Below are 22,604 nucleotides of genomic sequence, written 5' to 3' on the forward strand. Positions count from 1 at the left end.
AGACATGTGTGCACAAAAGGAAGGTTGGTATGCATGCTGAGAACAGCAATTGTGCCTTTGATATAGTAGGGAAAGTCCTGGGATAAAAAAGTTACATCCATAACAAAGTGTTGGGGTTAGGGATATTACAATAGTATTTTTTACTTCACATGTTTATGGTTATCAAAAAGAAAGAGAGGGGCATCTGGGTTGCTCAGTTGGTTGACTGTTGGACTCTTGGTTTTGGCTCAGGTCATGATCTCCAAGTTGTGAGATAGAGCCCTGCATGGTCTTCACTCAGCAGGAGTCTTCTTGAGATTCTCCCCTTTTCCCTCTCCTTTTGTTCCTCCCCCTGCTTGCACATGTGCCCTCTCTTTCCCTCAAAAAAAGAAATAAAATCTTAAAAAAAGAAAGAGAGAGAAATAAACTAGAAAAAAAGGTCATGATTCAAGAGAGAATTTTTGCTGGCATGCTCCTCTGCTGGCTCCTGTCTGCTCTTGTTCTCCAGACATCCAGCAACAGAACTCCCTGCCTAACTGAGAGAGATCTTCCACTGCCCAGGCTCTGGTGGGAGGAAGGATTCACTTCTCATTAAGAAGCTAAAGGGCCAGGCAGGCAACCAGAGAATTGGCATGTGGCCTAAACTCAGCGAATCAAAGACTTCCACTTAGGACTTTGAAGCTCTGGAGGATGATGGAAAGATGCAAGGACAGCTGAAAAATTCTTTAGCAGTATGGAAATCCCAGTGTAGCCAAAAGCATGGGCTCATTGGAGGTGGAGCCAGCAGTTTTGTGCCCTATAAGACCATGACTATGGCTTGAAGTAGGCTGTGGGTCTTACTACCCTGTTGGGGAACCCAGATTCCACTTGGTTCTCCTGTATTTCTGCCCAGTCAGTGAACACCTTTCCACATTCTTCATTTAAATTAGCCAGAGGCAATTTCTATAGCTTGGAAAGAAGCCCTATATGAAGTTAACTATATAAATTCCATGTGCTGAAGCTAAACTCTAGTCCTACTTTCTGTAAGTAGAGATCATTTTTATTTTGATGTCATTATTTATATCTGAACCTCTAATTGGGGATCATTAAAAATATATTTATTGGAACATGTTCTGGAGGTAAAATTGACCAGAAAAGCACACTACTAAAGACCTGATGGATAGAGATTTTTCTTTAATTTTGTTAAAAAAAAAAAAAAAGTATCATGATGTGAACCTAAGAATCTAATAAGACTGTAATTACCCCCTTAAAATTCAATTTTGTTAGATGCCCACCTTCAAAAGGAAAGCAACACAATCTGACTGTGATTGAAACCTGTCTGCAGTCGGCCCATAAAAAGGCATCTGCCTCACATATCCTTGTTAATCTTGTCAAGTAAGGAAAAAAAAAATCTCATAATCAGTTTTTGCACTCTCAGGCCTTCCAATTCTCAAAGTAATACACCAAACAATTCAAGAAGAGAATATAAACCAGGACTCTGTGGTCAGGCTCTTGTAATGCCATACAGGTAGAGACCTCATCATGGTAGCATAGGGTCAAAAAAATCTCATTAGGCCATCTGTCTTGCAATATAAACCCAAGCCAAATGCCTATCTGTTGCCCCCTTTTATTTATTTATTTTTAAGCTAACAAGGAACTAGCTACACAATTATAATTACCTGGTCACCTAGCTGAATCAATGCGACAGAGTTTTTGCAAAGTGAATAAAAACATTGTTTATCTTGGACTAGTACAAGGTAGAATTCATCAAGTGAACTGGCATTTTGCCTGCTGCCATATGCCATCTGTCATTTTCTTTAATGAAGTTTGCATCAATTTACAGGATGCACCAAATGCCACATAACTGGTAGAATCACTTTGCGCAAGCAGATCAATGTTTGATGTCGCTTTTTCTGTGGGAACTTGTCACTCCAAACCACGTAAGGAAAGCTTTCTGAGGGTCTGGTCCCTCAGGTGATGAGAATATCAGAATAAGTTTCTCAGAAGCAAAATATTGAAGAGAAAGGTCTGAGTTCATGAACTGGGGCAAACAAATAAAGAAACGGGAGAAATCCATGAACATTTCAGAACTCTAACTATGCTGCTAACCACAGCAGATTTAGAACTTTTTGAATATTTTTCTTGAAGAAGAATTCTACATTCATAAAATGAAAAAAGGTAATGATGTCACTAACTTAATTCAAAACAAATACTCCTTTTAAAAAGATTAATAGCAAACATGTCCTTTCTAAATGGTATTGGTCTAATTGACTTAACTCATTTTCAATTTCTTGTATTAAAGAGAAAGATATAAGGTGAATAGTGAGATCCAAGCTTAAATTTACTTGGAAGTAAACTAGTATTTTTTTTTAAAGATTTTATTTATTTATCTGACAGAGAGAGATCACAAGTAGATGGAGAGGCAGGCAGAGAGAGAGAGAGAGGGAAGCAGGCTCCCTGCTGAGCAGAGAGCCTGATGCGGGACTCGATCCCAGGACCCTGAGATCATGACCTGAGCCGAAGGCAGCGGCTTAACCCACTGAGCCACCCAGGCGCCCAGTAAACTAGTATTTTAAAATACTCGAAAACTCTCTTCTTTATCTACCAAGGTTTTTACCCTAAATTTTCTGACCCTTGTTTAAAAAAATAACACATGAAATATTTCAAGCAGAACAGAACTTAACCTAAAGCAAAAAGGTAATCACTACCTATATTTGACAGATAGTAACATTTTTCCTATTTTCTTAAGATTTTTCTTTGAACATTGATGATTCTGGTAAAATCCCCTTCCCCACCTCTTCTTTTCCAGAGGTAAAGACAACCCATAAATCAGTGTGCATTAGTTACATACAGGTTCCCATATTTATATTCAATTCCATGGCCCCCTCCTTGTCCCTAGTGTACAGAAGCAATCTGCAGCTATATATTCTTTCCTCTACTCATTGCTATAGATGTTTATTCTCAGTGCATGACACTTGCATGAAAATTTGGGTGAGTGGACAGTAAACTTCTCCCCACCTCCTACACTTGTATTCTCAAGTGGACATACCCATACACTACCAGAATTGTTATCCCCCAATCCAGAACTACACAGCAAGAATGAGGAGGCTGTGGCAATTTCTCAGTAAGACAATGACAAATTCATCAATCAACTCTCCTTTTCATGAATGATTTCTCTATAGCATGCAATGCTGTTTGATAGCATTTTATGCACAGGAGAACTTCTTTCAAAGTTGGAGGCAATCTTTTCAACTCTTGCTATTGCCTTATCAACTAAGTTTATTTGATATCCTAAACTCTTTGTTATCATTTCAACAATCTTCACAGCATCTTCACCAGGAGCTGATTCCATCTCAAGTAACCACTTTCTTTTCTCATTCAACTCTTTGTTCAAAGGTTATCATGAGAATGTAGCAATTCAGTCACATCTTCAGGTTCCACTTCTAATTCTTGCTATTTCCACTACACCTGCTAATACTTCTTCCACTTTAGTCTTAAACCCCTCAAAGTCATCCATGAGGGTTGAAATCAATTCCTTCTAAACTCCTGTTCATACTGATATTTTGACTTCTTCCCATGAATCACAGATGTTCTTAATGCCTTCTAGGATGGTAAATCCTTTACAGAACGTTTTCAGCTTATTTTGCTCAGGTCCATCAGAGGAATCCTTATCTATGGCAGCTGTAGCCTTATGAAATTTATTTCTTAAATAATAAGAGTTGAAAGATGAAATTACTCCTTGATCCTTGGGCTGTAGAATGGATGCTGTATTATTAGCAGGCAAGGATACAATATTAATCTCATTGTACATGCCCATCAGAGCTCTTGGGGGACCAGGTACATAGTCAATGAGTAGTCATATTTTGAGGGAAATCTTTTTTTCTTGAGCAGTAGGTCTCAGTACTGTGCTTCAAATATTCGGTAAACTATGTTGTAAATAGATGTGCTGTCACTCAGGCTTTGTTTGTCCATTTAGAGAGCACAGGCAGAGTAGATATACCATCATTTTTAAGGGCCCTAGGGTTTTCAGAATGGTAAATGAGCATTTGCTTCAACTTCAAGTCACAGCTGCATTGGCCCCTAAACAATAATAAGTGAGTCTGCCTTTTGAAGTTTTGAAGTCAGGCATTGACTTCTCCTTTCCAGCTATGAAAATCCTGGCATCTTTTTCCAATAGAAGGCCATTTCATCTACAGTGAAAATCTGTTGTTTAGTGTAGCTAGTTTCAAACCTCTCTTCTGCAGCTTCCTCACCTCTCTCAGCTTTCACAGAATTAAAGAGAGTTATTAGGGCCTTCCTCTGGATTAGGCTTCAGCTTGAGGGAATGCTGTGGCTGGTTTGATCTTTGATAAAGACCACTAAAACATTCTCCATATCAGCATTAAGGCTGTTTCACTTTCTTATCATTCATGTGTGCACTTTTAATTTCCTTCAAAAACCTTTCTTTTGCATTCACACCTTGGCTGTTTGGCACAGGATGCCTAGCTTTCAGCCTGTCTCAGCTTTTGACATGCCTTCCTTGCTAAGCTTAATCATTTCTAGCTTTTAATTTAAAGTAAAAGATATGTGACTCCTTCTCTCATTTGGACACCCTGAGGCCTCTGTGGGGTTTTTAATTGGCCTAAATTCAATATTGTTGTGTTTCAAGGAATAGGGAAGACTGAGGAGAGAGAAAGGGATGGGGCAATGGCCGGTTGATGGAGAAGTCAAAACACACTACATTTAAGGAGTAATTGTTTGCCATCTTATATGGACATAGTTCAAGGTACCTCCAAATAATTACAATAGTAACATCAAAGATCACTGATCACAGATCACCATAACGAATTTAATAACAATGGAAAAAAATTGAAATATTGTGAGAATTACCAAAAGGTATTGCGTATGTGTTACCTACAGATTTCATTTGGTCACTGATTTTTTTTTTTTTTTAAGATTTTATTTATTTATTTGACAGCACAAGTAGGCAGAGAGAGAGGTGGAAGCAGGCTCCCTGCTGAGCAGAGATTTCCGACAGGCTCTCAAGACCCTGGGATCATGACCTGAGCCAATGGCAGAGGCTAAACCCACTGAGCCACCTAGGCACTCCAGGTCGTTGATCTTAAGGCCATTTTTTATTTTTGCTTTATATTGTTCTTACCTTGCTATTGAACTTGTCATATACATCTGTATTCCCTCCCTAAAAAGACTGTGAAGTCTTTAAAGGCCAGAGTTTCTAGCAATATAAGCACTATTCTCTGATCATTTTCTATTATTATCCTTCTATAACTGAGTGAGGCTTATATATAAGAGAGGAGCAATATCAGGCCCCATGAACATAGAAAATTAAACCAATAAATGTTTATTGCACACCTATTATGTGCAGGATATGGACAGGTACTAAAAATACAGAGGAGTAGAAGGTCTGGTTGTCTTCCAAGAGTTAACCATTTCATTAGGGAATCTGTGCATACATAACAAACAAGTTAAAACCTGGGTATATTTTGAGAAGAATATGTGATTCCTATTAAATTGCCAACATGTAATAAATTAAGTTACTGATACATTTTCTCCATAATCAGTGTATGAGAGTATAATGCAATGGCCTAAAATAAGTTAATGATTTTCTAAAATGCTTATCTGTATCCTCGGACATTTTGTTCACAGATTACATCTGAGGATAATTAAAATGAATGCCAGTTTTGGAATGTTTGGACCAGATCAAATAAGTGAAAAATCTTCCAAGTGTTTAATAACAAAATTCCCAAAGGGATTCATTAAAATTGTACCATCCATAAACATCTGAGTTTGGGTTTTTAGCCCACTTTGATGTTAAAAAGAAAAAAAAAGAAAGAAAAGAAAAAATAAAGGAAGAAAGGAGGGAAGGAAGAAAGAAAATCACTTTTTGCTCAGTCAGTATCTTATTACCATCACACCACTTAAACTGCTGCCAGCAATCCACCTGTGACCTCCATATTGCTAAATCCAGTGGTCATTCTCAATCTTCAGCTTATTTTACCTTCCAACATTATTTGACACCATCATCACTCACTCCCCAAAATACTTTCCTCATCAAGACACCACCCTATCTTGGTTTTCCTCCTGCATCACTGGTCATTTCTTCTTGGTCTCTTTTTCTAATTCTTATACCTCACTGAACCTCTTAATAGAAAATGCCTCAAGGCTTGGATCTCCACCCTCTTTTCTGTCTGTTCTTATTCCCTTAGTGTTGTGTGTCCTCAAGAATTTAAATACCAATACTTATCAACAACTCCCACATTCTATCTTCTCCCCAGAGCTTTCTCCTAACTCATTTCCTGACTTTTACATATCCTATAGTTGGGTGTTCAATACTCTCCTTAAACTTGACATGTCCATATTGAATTCTTAACCAAGCTTGAAAATCTGCTCATCCTGTGGCCATATCTTTTTTGGCTGATAGCAAATCCATCCTTCCAGATGTTCAGACCAAATCCTTTAGATTTATCCTCAACTTCTCTCTGCTGGTTCTATCTTCAAAATAAGTGCAAAACCTGAACAGCTTTTGCCACTTCTACTGCTACCTGCCATCTTGTGCCAACCACATATACCATATATATCTTCTGCATTATGGCGATAATATCCTTCTTGTCTCCTTGCCATGACTTGCCATTCTCCCCAAACAAACCAGACTGGCTAATCTTTTAGAAACTTTTAGAAACAAATTAGATCTAACCATGTAATTTCTTCATGTAAACAACTGCAATGGCTTCCCAATCTACTTGGAATTAAATCCACATATCTTGCAAAAGTCTATAAGGCCCTATCTAACCTGCCCACAGGCCCTACTCTGACCCTAAACAACCACCTTATCTTAAACAGCTCATCTTCAATATGATCTTTTGACTTTATCAATAATGATCTCCAGGGGTTTCCTTGACCACTCCAGGTCATCCCTTAGGACCATTGCTTTAGTTAATCCCTTGGCCTGAAATGATCTTTTCCCAGATTATCTGCTTGGTTCAATCTCTTGCCTTCTTCAAGTCTTGGCTCAAATCTCTCCTTTTCAATGATCTTTTTTGACTCCTTATTTCCTAATTAATATTACTGGAGTCTAGCCACTTCCTCCTTAATCTGCTCCACTTTTTCTTCTATTTATAGCTTTAATTAGTTTCAAGCATGCTATATAATCTAAATTATTTAAATTCTTATGGGTAAGTGCTTGTTGTCTATTTCTCCCTATGCTCCTGATAAAATATAATCTTTATGAGGGCAGGGATCTTTTCCTGTTTTGTTTTCCACTGATGTGTCCCTGGTGTTGACAACAGCCCTTGGCACATAGTACACGCTGAATAAAAATTTATTACATAAACAAATAAAATACTGTGAGAGACATAACAACATGAGATGGAAGAGGGTGGCCTAGGCTTTTAGTCTTAGATAACTAAAATTCATGAAAGCCCATAAAACTTGTTTTTTTTAATATGGCTTTATATGGAAAAAGGGTATTAAAGTCTGTAAAGCTGCAAGTTTGCACATGCAAACTCATGCAGCAGTAATGATACCAAAAGTAGAGAAATGGTGTCTTTTGTTCAAGATTAAGTTAGTAAACAGTTTTTTTCTCCCCAAGGATCATCCAAAATCCTATATGAGAAAGGATTATTATTTAATAAAGAGACTCCCAGAGCTCCTCAGTGTTATCATATTGGAAAGAATTACTTATCATGCTGCTGAAAGAGGCAACTAATTTAGGGAGATTGCATTTGCTCATAGATTTTTTTGTTATAAATGTTTTAAATTACAGTTCTTTAAAACTTCAGGGCAAAACATGGTTCAGGTTTATCATGTACAGCAAGCGTAGCGACTTCCAAATCAGGGTCACGACAATAAAACTATTCAGGATAAGTGACTCATGCTGACACTGTGTAATTGTGCAAATGCTTCTCCAACTCAGAATGTAAGCTTGAAATTAATTTTATTTAATTTGGTTGCATGTTCCTCTTGCCATATAATTATATCAGAAGGACATCACTGGCTCTTGCTGTCTCGATCTGTCCACATGTAAAAAAGGTAAAATTTCAAGAAGCTAATGACAGCTCTGGAATTAACTGGAGATTTAGAAAAGCATGGGTAACTGACTGGAGCTCTCCTTTCCTTTCTGGACCTGAAGCGGCATGCCAGCTTTCCACATGGTCTGGCAAGCTGGATTCAGTGCAGACAAGCCCAGTAAACCTTGAGACTCAGCACCTCCATTTCCTGTACCTCAGCTGTTCAGAGCAGCAGGAGAAAAGAAGAGAGGATGGCATGGCAGAGTCAGCTCATGGCGGTGAGGCTGACTCTGCAGCATCTTCTATCAGTCTGCGATGCAGTGAATGAGGAAGCTCAGCTGACAACAGGAAGCCTTCACAGTGCACTCAGGCTTTACGCCTGACAACAGTGTGTCTAGACTGAATAAATGAGAAGAAACCAACAAATAAATGAAGGCAGGGGCTTATGGGTAGAGAGAACACTCACTAACTAACCCCAAAGAACATCCTTGAAGAAGTTGGCCTTTTTTTTTTTTTTTTTTAAGGTAACAAACAGTAGCCATTTGATCCAAGCTTCAGACTCCTGGCTTTCCTCTTGTTCCTATGTGTGATTTTTGGCAAGACTCCATCTATTTGGGTCTCATTTTTTAACATTTTAAACAAAAGAGCTAAATACAGGCTTTTGTTTTGTTTTTTCAAGTTTGAATAGTCTGTGATTTCATAGGATAAGTCAAATGGTGAGTCTTAAGATAATACCCCCTCTTTAATCGTCATTTTGGTCAGAAAGCAATTGTTCATGCTGGCATCCAAGAAATTCTAACCATATAATCAGTATTAGCATATTTTTCTACCTAATTTATTCTGTTCTATTTACTTTCTAGAACAGATATTTATTTCCCCATTATATTACTCTCTACACTGTTCTATAATTATGTAACCTTATATATCCATGAGGGCAAAGATCTCTCTATCTCTCTATCTACTAGCTACATAGTAGAAACTGATAAAAACACAAGTAGACTAGGAGTGAAGCCTTCCTACATGCATATGCATGTGTGTATGTACAAATGCACAAGGCAGTCAGATGGAAAATAAATTTTTGTAATATACAAGTGTTCTGGCCATTCTGTTTCATTTTCCTCATAATGGACCCAAAGTTGAAGAACCTCTCTTCCCCTGCTAAAAGTCAAAAAAAGCATCTACTGTAACTATTTCTTTTCAGAGAGGTGAATGGATATCTTTGGGTCTAACAAATGGGCTAATTATAATTCTCCACTGGAGAACTCCAGGTAGAAATGATAACCTGAGTTTCTTAACTTAAAGAAGTCTGCTATGACTGCTCTAAGGGCTTTCATTTCTTTTCCTTTCTTTTTCACTCTTTATCACTTCCTACCCTGATCTCATAGCCTCATTTATAAATTGGGGTTTAATACTACCAAAGTGAGGAAATCATTCTAAGAAATAAAAGAGCTAAAGATTAGCACAGGGGCTAGGACTCATTTGCTCATCATTTCAATGAATCAAACATGTTTATCAAGAACCTGTGGCTCCTGGGCACTGATCTGGGGTGGGGGCGGGGGGTAGGGAAAAAACAAAAAAACAAAAACAAAAAACAACATGAACAAGTTGGACAAGCAGCACTCTTCAACAGAACTTTGACACTAGTGAGGATATAAATGAGTTATGGCATAGGTGAAAAGCTGTATGATGGAAGTACAGGGCAATGTGCAAGAGGACCTACTCAGGATTTGGGGGTATGCAGGTGATCCCTTAAACACATAAATCAGAGCATGATGCTCCTTTTCTCAAGTCCTCCTTATCTCTCCCACTACACTTAGAGTAGAAGCCCAAGTCCTAACAATGATCTAAAGAGTTTTCCATGACTGGGGACCCTATTAACTCTCTGACGTCATCTTACCTTTCTCCGTTTCCCCCTATTTAACTCCAGCTTCTCTGGCCCTTTGCCATTCCTTACACAAAGAACATGCCTATCACAGGGCCTTTATATTTGTTATTTCTTCTCATTAAAATAGTCTTTTCCCAGACAACCTCATAAATAGCCCCCTCACTGAATTCAAGACTCAAGACTCAAATGACACCTTCCCAGTGAGGCCTTCCCTGGCCACTGCGCCTAAACTTCAACATTCCCACATTTCCACATTCCAACATTCCAACATCTTATATTTCCTATCCTGTTTCTTTTCTTTCTTTTTTTTTTTTTTTTTCTGCTTCATACCTATCACTGCTGTATATTTTTCTTATTTATTGCCTGACTTTTCCACTGGAAGTATAAGTTCCATGAGAGAAGGTCTTTTGTTTATTTTGCTTGCTATAGTATCCCCAGGCCAAGAAAAGTACCTGGCACATTGTAGGTGCTCGATCAATATTTTGAGGATGAATAAATAAGTATTATAAAACACTTCAGAAGTTTGTTTTGTTTTGTTTTTGGGTTTTTTGGTTTTTTGTTTTTGTTGTTGTTGTTTTGTTTTTTAGTTTTCAATAGAAAACTAAATTAAATCTGAAGAATGAGACAGAGGGGATCCTGGCAGAGGGGATGGCAGACATTGAGAAAGAAGTGGGCAGAAAAGAGGAGTTCAAAGAGAGAGACCAACCTACACAAGTCTCAGTGGTAAGAGGAAGCAAAAGTATTTGAGGAACATCAAGACTTTGTCAAAGCTGAGGCCTAAATACCAAAGGTTCACCAAGAGACAAAGATGGGCAGCTAGAGAAGGAGGCAGAGGTCAGATCAGGCAGAATCTCATAATCCATGAGAACGAGTTTTACACTTTACTCTGAGAGTAATGCGGGACATTTGAGGACTCTTCATCAGAGGAGAGATGTTATTTGTTTGCAATGAAAACCAAAATCACCATGACTGGGTTGGGCAGGAGCAAGGCTGGAGGCAAAAAGACCAGTTAGGAGGAAGGTGAGAGATGCTGTGTATACCATAGAAGTAGTGAGTGCACACAAAAGAAGTGGAAAAATTCTAGAGCCAATTTGAAAAACTTGGTAAATTAGATAGATAAATAGATAAACAGGTATGATTCTATGATTAAATTATACGCATTAAATATTGGTATTTCTAGGGTGGGTCATGGAGAAGAAGATAAGTAAAAGGGAGGAAAAGGTCAAAGGTGATGCCTAAGTTTCTGGTTTGGGCAATTGGGTATTGATTAATACGGTGGTATAAAGATGATCAAATTATTTGACACTCCTCCCAATGACAAGTAGAATTCTACATTCCTTCCCCTTAAATCTGAACAGGATGTGCGACTTCTTTGACCAACCAAATATGACAGAAATGATTGTGTACCAGACTGGAAGGGCCTGGCAACTTCCAGTCCCTGTATCTTGGACTTAAGAAATCACCGTCCACAGACAGTAAACCCAGCTGAGTTCCCAGGCAACAGCCAGCACTAACTTGTTAGTTATATTAGTGGAACACTTAGAGATGGATCCTAATTTAGCCTAGTTGACCACACTAACTGACTTTGTGTGGGGCAGAGAAAAGTCTTTCCTGATTAGCTCTGCCCAAATTGTAGATTCATGAGCAAAATAAATAAATGCTATTGTTTTAAGCCAATAACCTTTAGGGAAGTTTATTATACAGTCATAGATAACCACAGAAAGACAGGCAATGGGAAAAGAAATCATCATGATTTTTCTGTGTGGAACCACACAGCATTAAGCAATTGTGGTTTCCCCAATCATTATAGCGGGATGTCACAGTGAAGTAGAATGTGAAGTAGAATGTACAGTGTACATTAGTACCTTAGGATGGTCTTGGAAGAAGTTAATTCTGATCCAAATTAACAAGGGAGGAAACAGAATATATTAAATACTTTAAGATCACACTTTCATTTTGTTTGAACCACTGGAGGGAATCCAGTCCCAAATTAATATAACAAAACCAGAAGCTCACTTAAAAAATATTTCATCAGATTCCAAAGTTCAGCTTGGTGTAGAGCATATTGGAACCCTTTGACAGTTACTCTAGTAAAGACATTCTTTTCATTTTGTAAGTGAAAAAAGGAGATTAAGTGAGTGCCTTTGGAACTACCTAACTTATTGGTAGACACTGTCCCGATATTAAGTTGGAGATCAATAAGGATCCAGATCAATACTAGAGCTTCATGTCAGGGGCCAGTTCATGTATGTGACAGATGTAGTCAGAAGGGAAAGCAGAGCAAACAACTCTTTGTTTTTATTTGAGATAGGTTTTTTGTTTTTTGTTTTTTGTTTATTTTTTAAAGTTAGTCAGATAGAGACAGTTCATTTCAAGCACTGGGATTCGGAGCTGCAATGTGGATGGGACTACGGCAGTTTTATTCGAGAAAGAGGAAACCCAGAGGGGAATAAAAGGCACAAAAAACTCAGTGACTTCTAAAATCTCACATCAGTCTGACATGTTTACCAAAGAGCCCAAAATCACCTTGATAAAAACCTCAGCCAAGGTCTCTATAAACTCAAGCATTATTTCTATTATCCTCCTAATTACCCTTCTCATTCGAAAGGAAGAAAACACACCCTCATTGCAGACATAGTGTTCAAATTATGTGTGTGCCCTGGAAGCTTAAGAAAGGTTAGGTATGTTTCTTGGTTTTACATGAACCTAACTTAGATTTACCTATTCGGGCTATTAATTACTAGCATTACTTGAATGTAATTACAGTGTTTTTAGGGAAAGGGTTGTTGTGCATTTTTCTATTCAAAGACCTAATAGAGAGTCTAACGCCTTTGTGGTATGTAAAACATGTTAGGTCCATGAATAGGTAAGTGGTTCAAAGGCAAGAAAAGCAGTGTTGCCATCATTAACCATGACTCAGACTATGGTATGGCTTCTGAGGAAGGCAAATGAATTCCAAACACCTCATCAGAAAATGTGACCATTCTCACCACTTTTATTACCTGTGTAAGAGGGCTTTCTGGTGTCTTCTGTAATTTCATGGTTGACAGTATTGTTTCCTATGCCTATTACATAAGGTCTACATAAGTGACTCTTACTTGAATATAGCTCCAAGAGCAATTTTATTTTCAGAAAGGAATTTTAAATGCTTTTTCCCCCTTAAGAAAATGGACATGAGGGCTCCTGGGTGGCTCAGTGGGTTAAGCTGCTGCCATCGGCTCAGGTCATGATCTCAGGGTCCTGGGATCAAGTCCCGCATCGGGCTCTCTGCTCAGCAGGGAGCCTGCTTCCTCCTCTCTCTCTCTGCCTGCCTCTCTGCCTACTTGTGATCCCTCTCTTTGTCAAATAAATAAGTAAAATCTTTAAAAACAAAACAAAAAAAAAAAAGAAAATGGACATGATGCAATCCAACATATTTCCTTTAGTGACCTGAAATCTTAAGAGGCAGAATCAGTGGCCTAGTATTTTGATCTCTTCTATTCAAGAGTCTAATTGCCTTTCACTCTATTCATCTATTCATCTATTTTAACCTTAAGTGTTTTGCTGTGTCATATTTTAATCTTTAAACTATTCAAACAAATAGCATTTTGTGGGAGGGAGCAAAGTGGAGGGATGGGCTGGGAAGGAGGGTAAATTGTTTATCTCTCAACACCCCAAGTTTCCAATCTATTTAGAAAACTATTTTTGGGGTTCCATGTGTCATAAATTCAGCTATTCTAATGGAGGTTATATAACAGGTATAAACTGTGGTACTTCCCTTCAGGAAATTATCTCTTATGGTCTGATTGGGAGATGGCAATATAAAGACAAGCAGATAGCTAGTAAAATAAGGAAGTGAGGATTCCAAATACTGGGAAGATAAAAAGTGGAGGAGAGATTCAACGAGAGGACTGGAATAGTTATAAAAGCATCATTCATTCATACATTCACTTACCAAGTATCTATAGAATGCCTGCCATACTTTAATAACTAGGGTAAGGTCTGGAAATTCAGTCACAAGCCAAAAGCAAACCATAACCCTGGTAATCTGGCATAATCTTGAAGTTTATCAGCTCAGGAAGGAGCAAGGCCGCCTGAGCTTAATCCTCACCTAGCCGTTTAGAAACAGAGCCTTCTAGGGCTTTGGACAAACTGCGTAATATATCTGTGCCTCAATTTCCTCTTCGGTAAATAAAGACAAGAGTTTGAATTAGAATTGTTATGAGAATTCAATGAATTAACACATGCAAAGCATGGTACTTAAAAGCATTATACAAATCTTAAATTTATGCCTTAGAATTTGAGGAAGATGAGACAGTGAGGGGCAAACCAAAGCAACAGGAACTTGAAAAATACAGTTACTAGAAGTCCTAGAAAGTTCCCCTCAGTGCCTTCACTGACTTAGATTTAGAGGGTGCTGGCTCCAGGAAAAGGTGGAGCACAGAAGTGTGAGCTAGAATTCTTGTAGAGTGTCCCACAGATCTTAAACTGAAGATGCCAGCCAGTCTGCTAGTAATACCACTCTGGAGTATAGAGAAGCTCCAGGGAAATTCCAAGGCCTGTCAGCACAGAAACAAGTGAAAATACGACGCATCTTCTCATTGCCTGGTTTCCCAAACCAAATAGTGTGAGAGTTACCCCCGCCCCCCGCCTCTTCCTGAAGAGGACGTGTTGGAGTGCCAGTCCAGGGAGTTTATGGATTACCTCATCCAATTCCCAGCAATAAACCTCTGAGATAAGAACAGTGAGTCTCACCTTATAAATGAGGAGAAGGTGGCACAGTGAGGTTAAGTACCTTGTCAGTGAGAAGACCCACTAGTTCTTCTTCTCGTTTCTTAGACCTAGAGACCAAGGCTTGTTCTAGCTGAGTTCCTGAATTTTGAGCCAACAGAGGTGGCAGAGCTTAGAGCTCAGAACTCAGAGGCTGGAGTCACAGTGCTTAAAATCTGGTGTGGTGGATCAAGTCCATGAAAAGAAGGAAATTGATAAAGAACCCCAGCTGACTGGCTCCAAAGCCGAGGGACCTACAATCCTAGCAGAAGGGAAGTGGGGAAAGATCCCGCTGGCGAGGCCCTCACCTGGGCTAATATTTTCCTCTTTGTTGCAACATCCTCTCATTCCTGATGAAGGATTATCAGGGGCAATGTGGGCTGCACCCCTGCCCTGGCCAGGGCAGGTCATCCAGGGCCTCGCTGGGGTTTTACTGGCAGGAGCACAGACAGGCATTATGCAGTTTTGTGACAAAGGTCCTGAGGAGTCAGAGCTTTGCAGCCCTCCAGGACCACCCAGGCAGGACAGGGGTACTGGTTGCAGTTGCCCACGCTGTAGCTCCCAGCTACAAGAGACCACTCCAGCCTCGCAAACTGACCTACACTATGGTGGCAGTTGTGTTTGTTTCCAGAGGCCAAGTTCAGACCCTAGATAATGCATGGCAGTCCAAGGCATCATTTGGATGGTTCCATCGGTTTTCAGTTTGTCTTTAAAAATCTCTGAATATACAACTTAATTATTTCGGCTTCTCATCATAGGCCATTAGAGGGAGGTTGCACACAGCTGAGGGAGGTTTTACCACACAGCTGTAGATGAGCTAAATGCATGAACTATTCTGAACCTTGAAGAGTGCTGAGCAGAGGATTTGGGGGATCTGCCCTCACACTCTTCACAGAGGTCTGTGTGTTTCAGTTGCGTCAGAGGCAATTAGGCACAGTTCATCTCTCTCAAATTCCCTACGGATTTATTACATGGGCCCTTAAAGGTTTTTCCCTTTCAAATGGTCAGAGGTTTTATATTCAAATCAGTATTCAGTGATTACTCTGATTCTGGCTATAACCCTGCTGCATTCCTATGTCCACGGAAGGGTGTAAAGAGTGGGAAAACAGACATGGTTCTCTGAACAGTCCCACAAAAAGCAGTGGAAAATAAAAATAATTCCACGCCATACAAGGTGATCAGAATTGTGTTGGCAGCAAAACGATCAACCAGGCTTCCACAGTCCACATTCCTCCAGCTCAACCCTGGGGTCGAGGGAAGACAACGCATCTCTTCTTATAAAAAGACAACAGGAGACTCACTTCTCCATGATATAAAGCTTCTTTCTCAGATCCTGTCACAACACTGAAAGTAAATTGATCCCATGTCTCACATTAGAGTGGGCATGCTGCAATTTGCAAAAATCCATTGGCCTGCTTTCTACGCATTCACACACACTTTGTATATTGATCATCTCCACACCAAAGTACAAAAGGCCACTTTCAGGAGGCCAGAAAGAGACAGGGGTTACACAAGTTAAGTTCCTACAAGAATTTTTTGTTTTAATCAGTTATGAATGGAATTTGCAGCTTTGAAGGAACTTAAACATCATTTCAAAAGAATTTCTGTCTATTTCCAAACCCAGGTACATTCAAAATTATTATCACAGTTTGTTTTTCATCATCAGATTTCATGACAAGAACCAGGCTTTTGTAAAGTACTAACATGCTTAAAGAAATTTAAAAAATAATAGGAAAGCACAATAATCAATTGTCTTCTGAATCAACTCTACTCTGTATATACCACAATTAACCCGACAGGTTGTGGTGAAAGAATAATGTAACTTCATCATGTTCGTTAACAGTGCTGAGTCATTTCTCCATGAGAGGGCTAATGAAGCAGGCTTATTTCTCATATTTTCTCAGTCAGGTTTAGCTACATTATTACAGCATTTCACCCTCTAGAGCCAACCCATTCTCCTCTGAGTCATTGTTTTCTTCTTCTATAAGGTAACTGGAAAAAAAAATCATATTAAATGTGAAATGTATCTGTGTACATGTTATATCTAAATTTCAAAATTGGTTAATGTCAATATGAGTGAACCAACGGAACATTTTCTATGGTAGGTCAAGTTAATACTGTCTTAAAAGAATATTTTTCCTTATATTAGCCAAAGGTCATATTCATTACATATACAGGTAATATATGTTAAATTTAGTTAATGAGCAACTCATTCTTATTCTGTCCACTTAAACATTAACCATGATGTCTTATCACTCAATGCAGAGAATGATTTCATCCATGCATTTATTAATATACCTAATACCTATTGGCTGGGAATTCACTCTGTGCAAGGTTTTATGTTATATAGTACATGTGGATAAAGATAAGAATATAGGGAGCTCAGAGTCCACCTGTCAGTACAATAGTAACATACGTATGAGTAAGATGAAATCCACAGAAAAAAATAATGTCAGGTGAGAATCAGAGAGAAGAGATAACACCTGGTTGGAGTATGTAGGAAGTATATCTGAGAGGACCTTCAGTGAAGACAGGGGTATGCTGGAGAGAAAGTGTAAGTACTCCAATAGGGGGACAGGTATTAGGGCAGAGTTGGATAGACTCCATGGCCAGTGTGGAAACCAATGCAGGGCTCAATCTCACAATCCTGGGATCATGACCTGAGTCCAAATCAAGAGTCACACACCTAAATGACTGAGCCACCTAAGTGCCCCTTGAAGGGTAGGTTGAATTTAACCCACACCAGGTCTTGAAAGCCATATTAAAATTCTGCTGGCTAACAACAAGGATAAACAGCATTATTACTTTGGCCAAACAACTGTTTCAAAAATAAAAGCATTTGTTAAACAAATTATGAGGCAGAATTGAAAATGTCATTTTTGACAATTGTAAGTGGTTCGATTATTTGTTTTAATAAAGGTAGTCAGGCTTTATGGGTACATGGTTATATACTATGTGATCCCCAATCCTAAGTCTGTCTTTATCTTGTAATGTTTAGCTATAAAATGTTTACTACTTCTCTTTAAACAACTAATAATTCTTGTAGCTCCTCTTTAAAGGCATCGGACATCAAACAACATATAAAAGAGAGGGCAAACTCTCTAACAAAAAGAAAAACATACGAATGTGCCCTAAGCAATCATGCTTTGACACTCCCTATGCTGTCTTTTATGGAGATATAGCATTGCCAGTTAATCTTATGCAATGTTTTAAACCCTGCCTTTGAGTTCAGATGCCACTGAGGCCAAGCAATGTTTGTAGAATTTAAAGATGTGCACTTGCCCACTCTCTTCAAACCAAGGAATGTCAAACAGCAAACCCTGCCAATCCTTACACACATTTAGTTTTGAGGCAAGCTTAAAAGGACATGCTTAGACTATTCTCTATCATTTTATTTTACACAGTGACTCTCTTTTCTGAATGACCTTTGCAAAATTACAATCATAGGTATGTTTGTAGAGATGTATATAAATGTATCCTCCTAATCAGTGACAGATGTGTTAAACTCAATGCAGTACTGCTATCTGGCCAAGTATTGTCTTTACCTTTAGCATATTGCATTCAAATCCAGAAGTTTCTAAACAAGTTATGGCTGACTCAATCACAGACATATTTAAAATAGTTCTTATCAATTAAATCATCAACATCAATCAATGCTTACTATGCTCTCCTGAATAAATTAATAGAACACTATCAATTTATTTACATACTTATGCATTTATACCATTTTCCATTTCAAATCCTATCATTTTAATCTGAAGCATTCCATTTTATTTTCAATTCTCAATAAACAAATAAGAAGCAACTTATAAAGGCCTATACAGGACACCAAAGATCAGACTAGATCTAGTAAAAGTGAATCTAAAGATTGACCCAGTTAGCTACAGTTACAGACAGATGATATCCAAAAGGAAATCTGAAAGGAGAACTAGGAAGAGATCTAAGAGTTTCTTATGATTGGAAAGTCATAATAAATTTAAGTAAATTAAAGCCACGCTTGGGTGGCTCAGTCAGTTAAGTGTCTGCCTTCAGCTCAGGTCATGATCTCAGGGCTCTGGGACTGATTCCCATATCAGGCTCCTGCACCAGGAGCCTCCTCTGCCCTCTGCCTGCCGTTCCTCCTGCTTGTGCTCTCTCTTTCTCTCTCTCTTCCCAACAAATAAATAAATAAATAAAATTAAAAAAAAATTAAGTATGATACCAAGATGACTCAGTAAGCTAAAACAATAATAGGGTTTAGTGAGCTTTTACTATGTGCCATGCATGTGCTAAGCATATTTTACATATTAATTTGTTTCCAAATATGCTTAAAATCATAGTGCTAATAATAATAATGACTAATATTCATGGAGTGTTTGCTAATTTCTGGGTACTATTATTAAATCATTTTTTTTGTAGTATCTCATGAAATTTTCACAATAATCCTAAGAGATGCACTGATTACCCCCATTTTACAGATGTAGAAACTGAGAAATAAAGAGGTTTAATAACATGCCCCACTTTATATACATCATCAGTCATTTTCCCCTTGTGAATAATTTTCTGGTTCCTGAAGTGGTAGAAAGTTCATCTGGGTCCCCATTAGGCATCATGTGAAGGGAATTATCTATTTGTCTTACTCCCTTTTCCTCCTGAGCACACAACTAGTTTCCCCAATGTCCTCTAGTTAGGAGTGCTCATGTGACTAAGATCTGGCCAATGGAAGTGCTAAGTGCCACTCTCAGGCCTGGCCCATAAAAATCTGCCATGCAACCCTCCATTCTTTCTCTTCTCCTTTCTGTGTGATAGATACAAATGTCCACGACTATGGAAACCTTGTGTTGAAGACAGCAAAGCCTCTGTCAGTTATTACCCTCTCCCTAACCGCTACTTAGTTTGGTGTAAACAAGATATAAGATTCTATTGTACTAACTTATTGAGATTATAGTGTTTATCTTTTCTAGCATCTAGTATTTGCTTTAATAATGGCTGCACTCTGCTTTTAGGTATGTATATAAATATCCAGCACTACTTTACCAGTAATGCAGAATCCAATTTTCTTCAAAAGCTCTCTTATTGAGAAAGAGTTTGCTTTCTATACAAGCTATAGTAGGTGGATACCACTGAATGCCTTTTTGCCATTTTGAATTTCATCAACAAGAAGATTTATGCAAGGTACTGAAGGAAAAAGAAGCTTGATGGTAGTCTGTTACTCCTCTGCAGCAATAATCAGGCATAGCTTTGGTGAAAATCATCCACCATAGTGCTACAGGTAGCTTGACCATCACTAACTGATTTTCTTGGACTCCTGTACCCTTCTAGATGCTCTGAAAGCTAAAGAACTTTACGCTCAGCTTTGATCCTCCAACCTTTCCAAGCAGTTTTAGAAACTAATGGGAAATATGAAATCCAGCTGAAATACTTAGAGGAGTTTCTGTTTCTTTAGTGAAACTCTGAGAGATACAATACAATCTCTTCTTCTCAAGACAACTGATCATTGGTTATTGTCATTCAAATTATTTTGCTTTTCCTAGTATGTATCTCTTCCAACCCTGGAAGAAAATGAGTAGAAGGATATAAAAATCCATTACTATTAAAATCTTTCTGTCAATGTCAACCATCAATATAGGAGAGATTTCTAGGGCATGTCACCTGTGTAGTTGCACAGGACTCCATCCATAGCAGGGCCCACATGTGGTTTAATGCTCTGCTGTAGCTTTCTTGAAGTTTTTGATAATTTTTGAACAAGAGGCCCACATTTTAATTTTCCCTGAGTGCTACAAATTACATAGCTGGGTTTTTTTGGTTTGGTTTTGTTTTTATCAGTGATAGTATTTGCCCAAAAATCAGAGGGACATGTGAAAGAAAGAAATCCAAAAGCCCTAATTTCTTTTTCTTCTATAGCTAAGAAAGTGCAACCTTTCTTTGTACTTTACAACCCCATGTCAAGGACCCACTCCTGTAAGTCTTCTGGCACATAGAGGCTGCCCAGAGTACTTGCTTTTTGGGGCTGGTTAATTCCCAAGGAAGGAACTGGACTAGACACACTCAGCTTCTCCTAACCCCACTTACCAATAATGATGGGTCAGGGGACAGAGAAAAACCTAGAGTATAATACTAATTAAGCTCTCCTTATATGGAAAGAAACATTACAAATAAAGAAAAAGCATTTCCCTTAATTTTAGCAACACATAAAGTATGACCTCGCATCTAACCTTGACATCCCAACACCAACAACATACTACCCCTAACGAGGGTGGGTATGGTTACTATGGTTCTCTTGTCAAAGTACAAGAGGAACTATGAGAATGGGTTCCACAAAATCTTAAAAAGTAAACAGGGCAATATCAAATTTCCTGAGGGTTCTTATCATGTGTGAGAGGGAAGTCACCTTAATGATTCTCCTTGGATATGCAAACTGGAGCCCTGACCATAGGCTCTTGACCATAGGGTTCAAGAGTTCAAGTTTTCTGCATAATAAAATAATGAGGATTTTGCTACTGTAGTAGTTAACTGTAGGGATCTGGAACTCTGGAATAAGAGATATGGGAGAGAAAAGAGCGAACTGGTCAACATGGCAGAATTTGGGGGCCTGAAAAAAGCTATTTTCAGTGACAGTGTCCTTGTGGCAGAGAATGGCAAGTGCATTTCTAAGAACAATGCTATTTACATTAAAATGTAATGTGTTTCTCGTTCTGTGTTTAGATGGCAACAACTAAATACTTCTCTCTCTCTATTGTTCTCTCCTTCTCTCTCTCTCTCTCAATTGCCACCACTTTTCTTTCCTTTGCCTAACTTTAAGAAAAAATCTATTGTCAGTGATATTAGTGTCTTAAAAGGTTGATGGGGCAAGACAAAACAGAAAATAGCACTAGCCATGTAAGGTGAGCCCATGAATAGGGATTTGGAGTGAGATGTGCAACCACAACATCAGACTTTTTGGACAACCTGGAAGTGTTATGTCCAACACTGGACCTCTCAAAGTGTTTTGTTCTGAAGGACAATGATTATCTCAAAATCCAAGAGGATTCGGAGACAACATAATACACCAATATTTCCTAGAAAAGGAATTACCTTTGGAAGTAATGGGAAATAAACACATACAGGAAATTGACATGAATGATGTAGATAGAAGACTGGTTCAGGGTTAAGCTGTGATGTAACCTACTGAATAGAGATCCAAGTGGGCATAGGAATCCTACCACCTATATAGCAACTTTTCTATGGCTAAGCATTCCATTTCTTAGAATCCAGGTTCTTCTGAAGACATAAAACTCACTTTCTAAACGTACTAGAAAAAAACACAGGTTCAAAGGAAGAATCATTTACACTTCAAAGAGAAAGTCACCTGGCACATTTCCAGTTCCTTAGCTAGAAACAAAAGTATCAGTTTATAAGCCAATCTACCTTTCCAGCAACAAGACTTAAAATCTACACTGAGTATATCCTTTATACAATAGACCCAAATAAAAAGGCCTGGCCTTCTCAAGAAAATAATATCATGTCGTTCACAAGGCAGCTATCAAAACTTGCCTCAATTCACCAGGCTTTTTTTTTTAGGAACTCAGTATTTATTTATGAGTATAATGGAGCTTCTTGGAAAAACATCAAGCAAGGCCACCTAAACACCACACTTGCAAAATGCACACAGTAACAAAAGTCAGAGAGCCCTCAATTACATACATTGACAGCTTCCATATCACAGAGTTCTAAAATTACAGACATGGGAAAAAATATTCTTAGACAAAGATAATATAGTTTGAGAGATGGTACATTTATTCCTTAAAATGAAACATCTTTGATTTAACTTACTTTTCAGATTTTTTCTTCTTGACAAGGTAGCATTAACACCTTAACCTAAAGCAAATTCATATTTATCCAACATACATTCTATGCGAAAAATTGCTTAGTCTGGATAAACATTCAGGCATGCTTTCCCACCCACATTCATAAACTAGATTCATAATCTATGCAAGTATACCTCACAAATGCTGAAATGGTCACTCTTTACCTACAATCAGAAAGAA

At 38.3% G+C, this 22,604-nt stretch overlaps 2 protein-coding genes across 6 annotated transcripts in view; one reads left to right on the forward strand and one right to left on the reverse strand.

Annotated features, from left to right (window-relative positions):
• The window catches only part of MACROD2 (mono-ADP ribosylhydrolase 2), a 1,944,634-nt gene that overhangs the window by 1,057,878 nt on the left and 864,152 nt on the right, over window positions 1-22,604 (reverse strand). Inside the window, exon 6 of one of the 5 annotated variants that reach the window (XM_082743705.1) lies at window positions 16,509-16,590. The exons of the other annotated variants lie outside the window; for them this stretch is intronic. Within the exon in view, the coding sequence (XP_082599831.1) occupies window positions 16,580-16,590 (11 nt within the window). The 3' untranslated portion in view covers window positions 16,509-16,579. Of the gene's footprint in view, window positions 1-16,508; window positions 16,591-22,604 lie in introns of those variants that run through there. 5 annotated transcript variants of the gene reach the window in all.
• LOC309871040 (uncharacterized protein) overlaps window positions 1-22,604 on the forward strand; it is a 243,437-nt gene that overhangs the window by 197,338 nt on the left and 23,495 nt on the right. The gene's annotated exons all lie outside the window — the stretch shown is intronic.

This window comes from Mustela nivalis, assembly GCF_964662115.1.
Source record: "Mustela nivalis genome assembly, chromosome: 8".
Taxonomy (NCBI): domain Eukaryota; kingdom Metazoa; phylum Chordata; class Mammalia; order Carnivora; family Mustelidae; genus Mustela; species Mustela nivalis.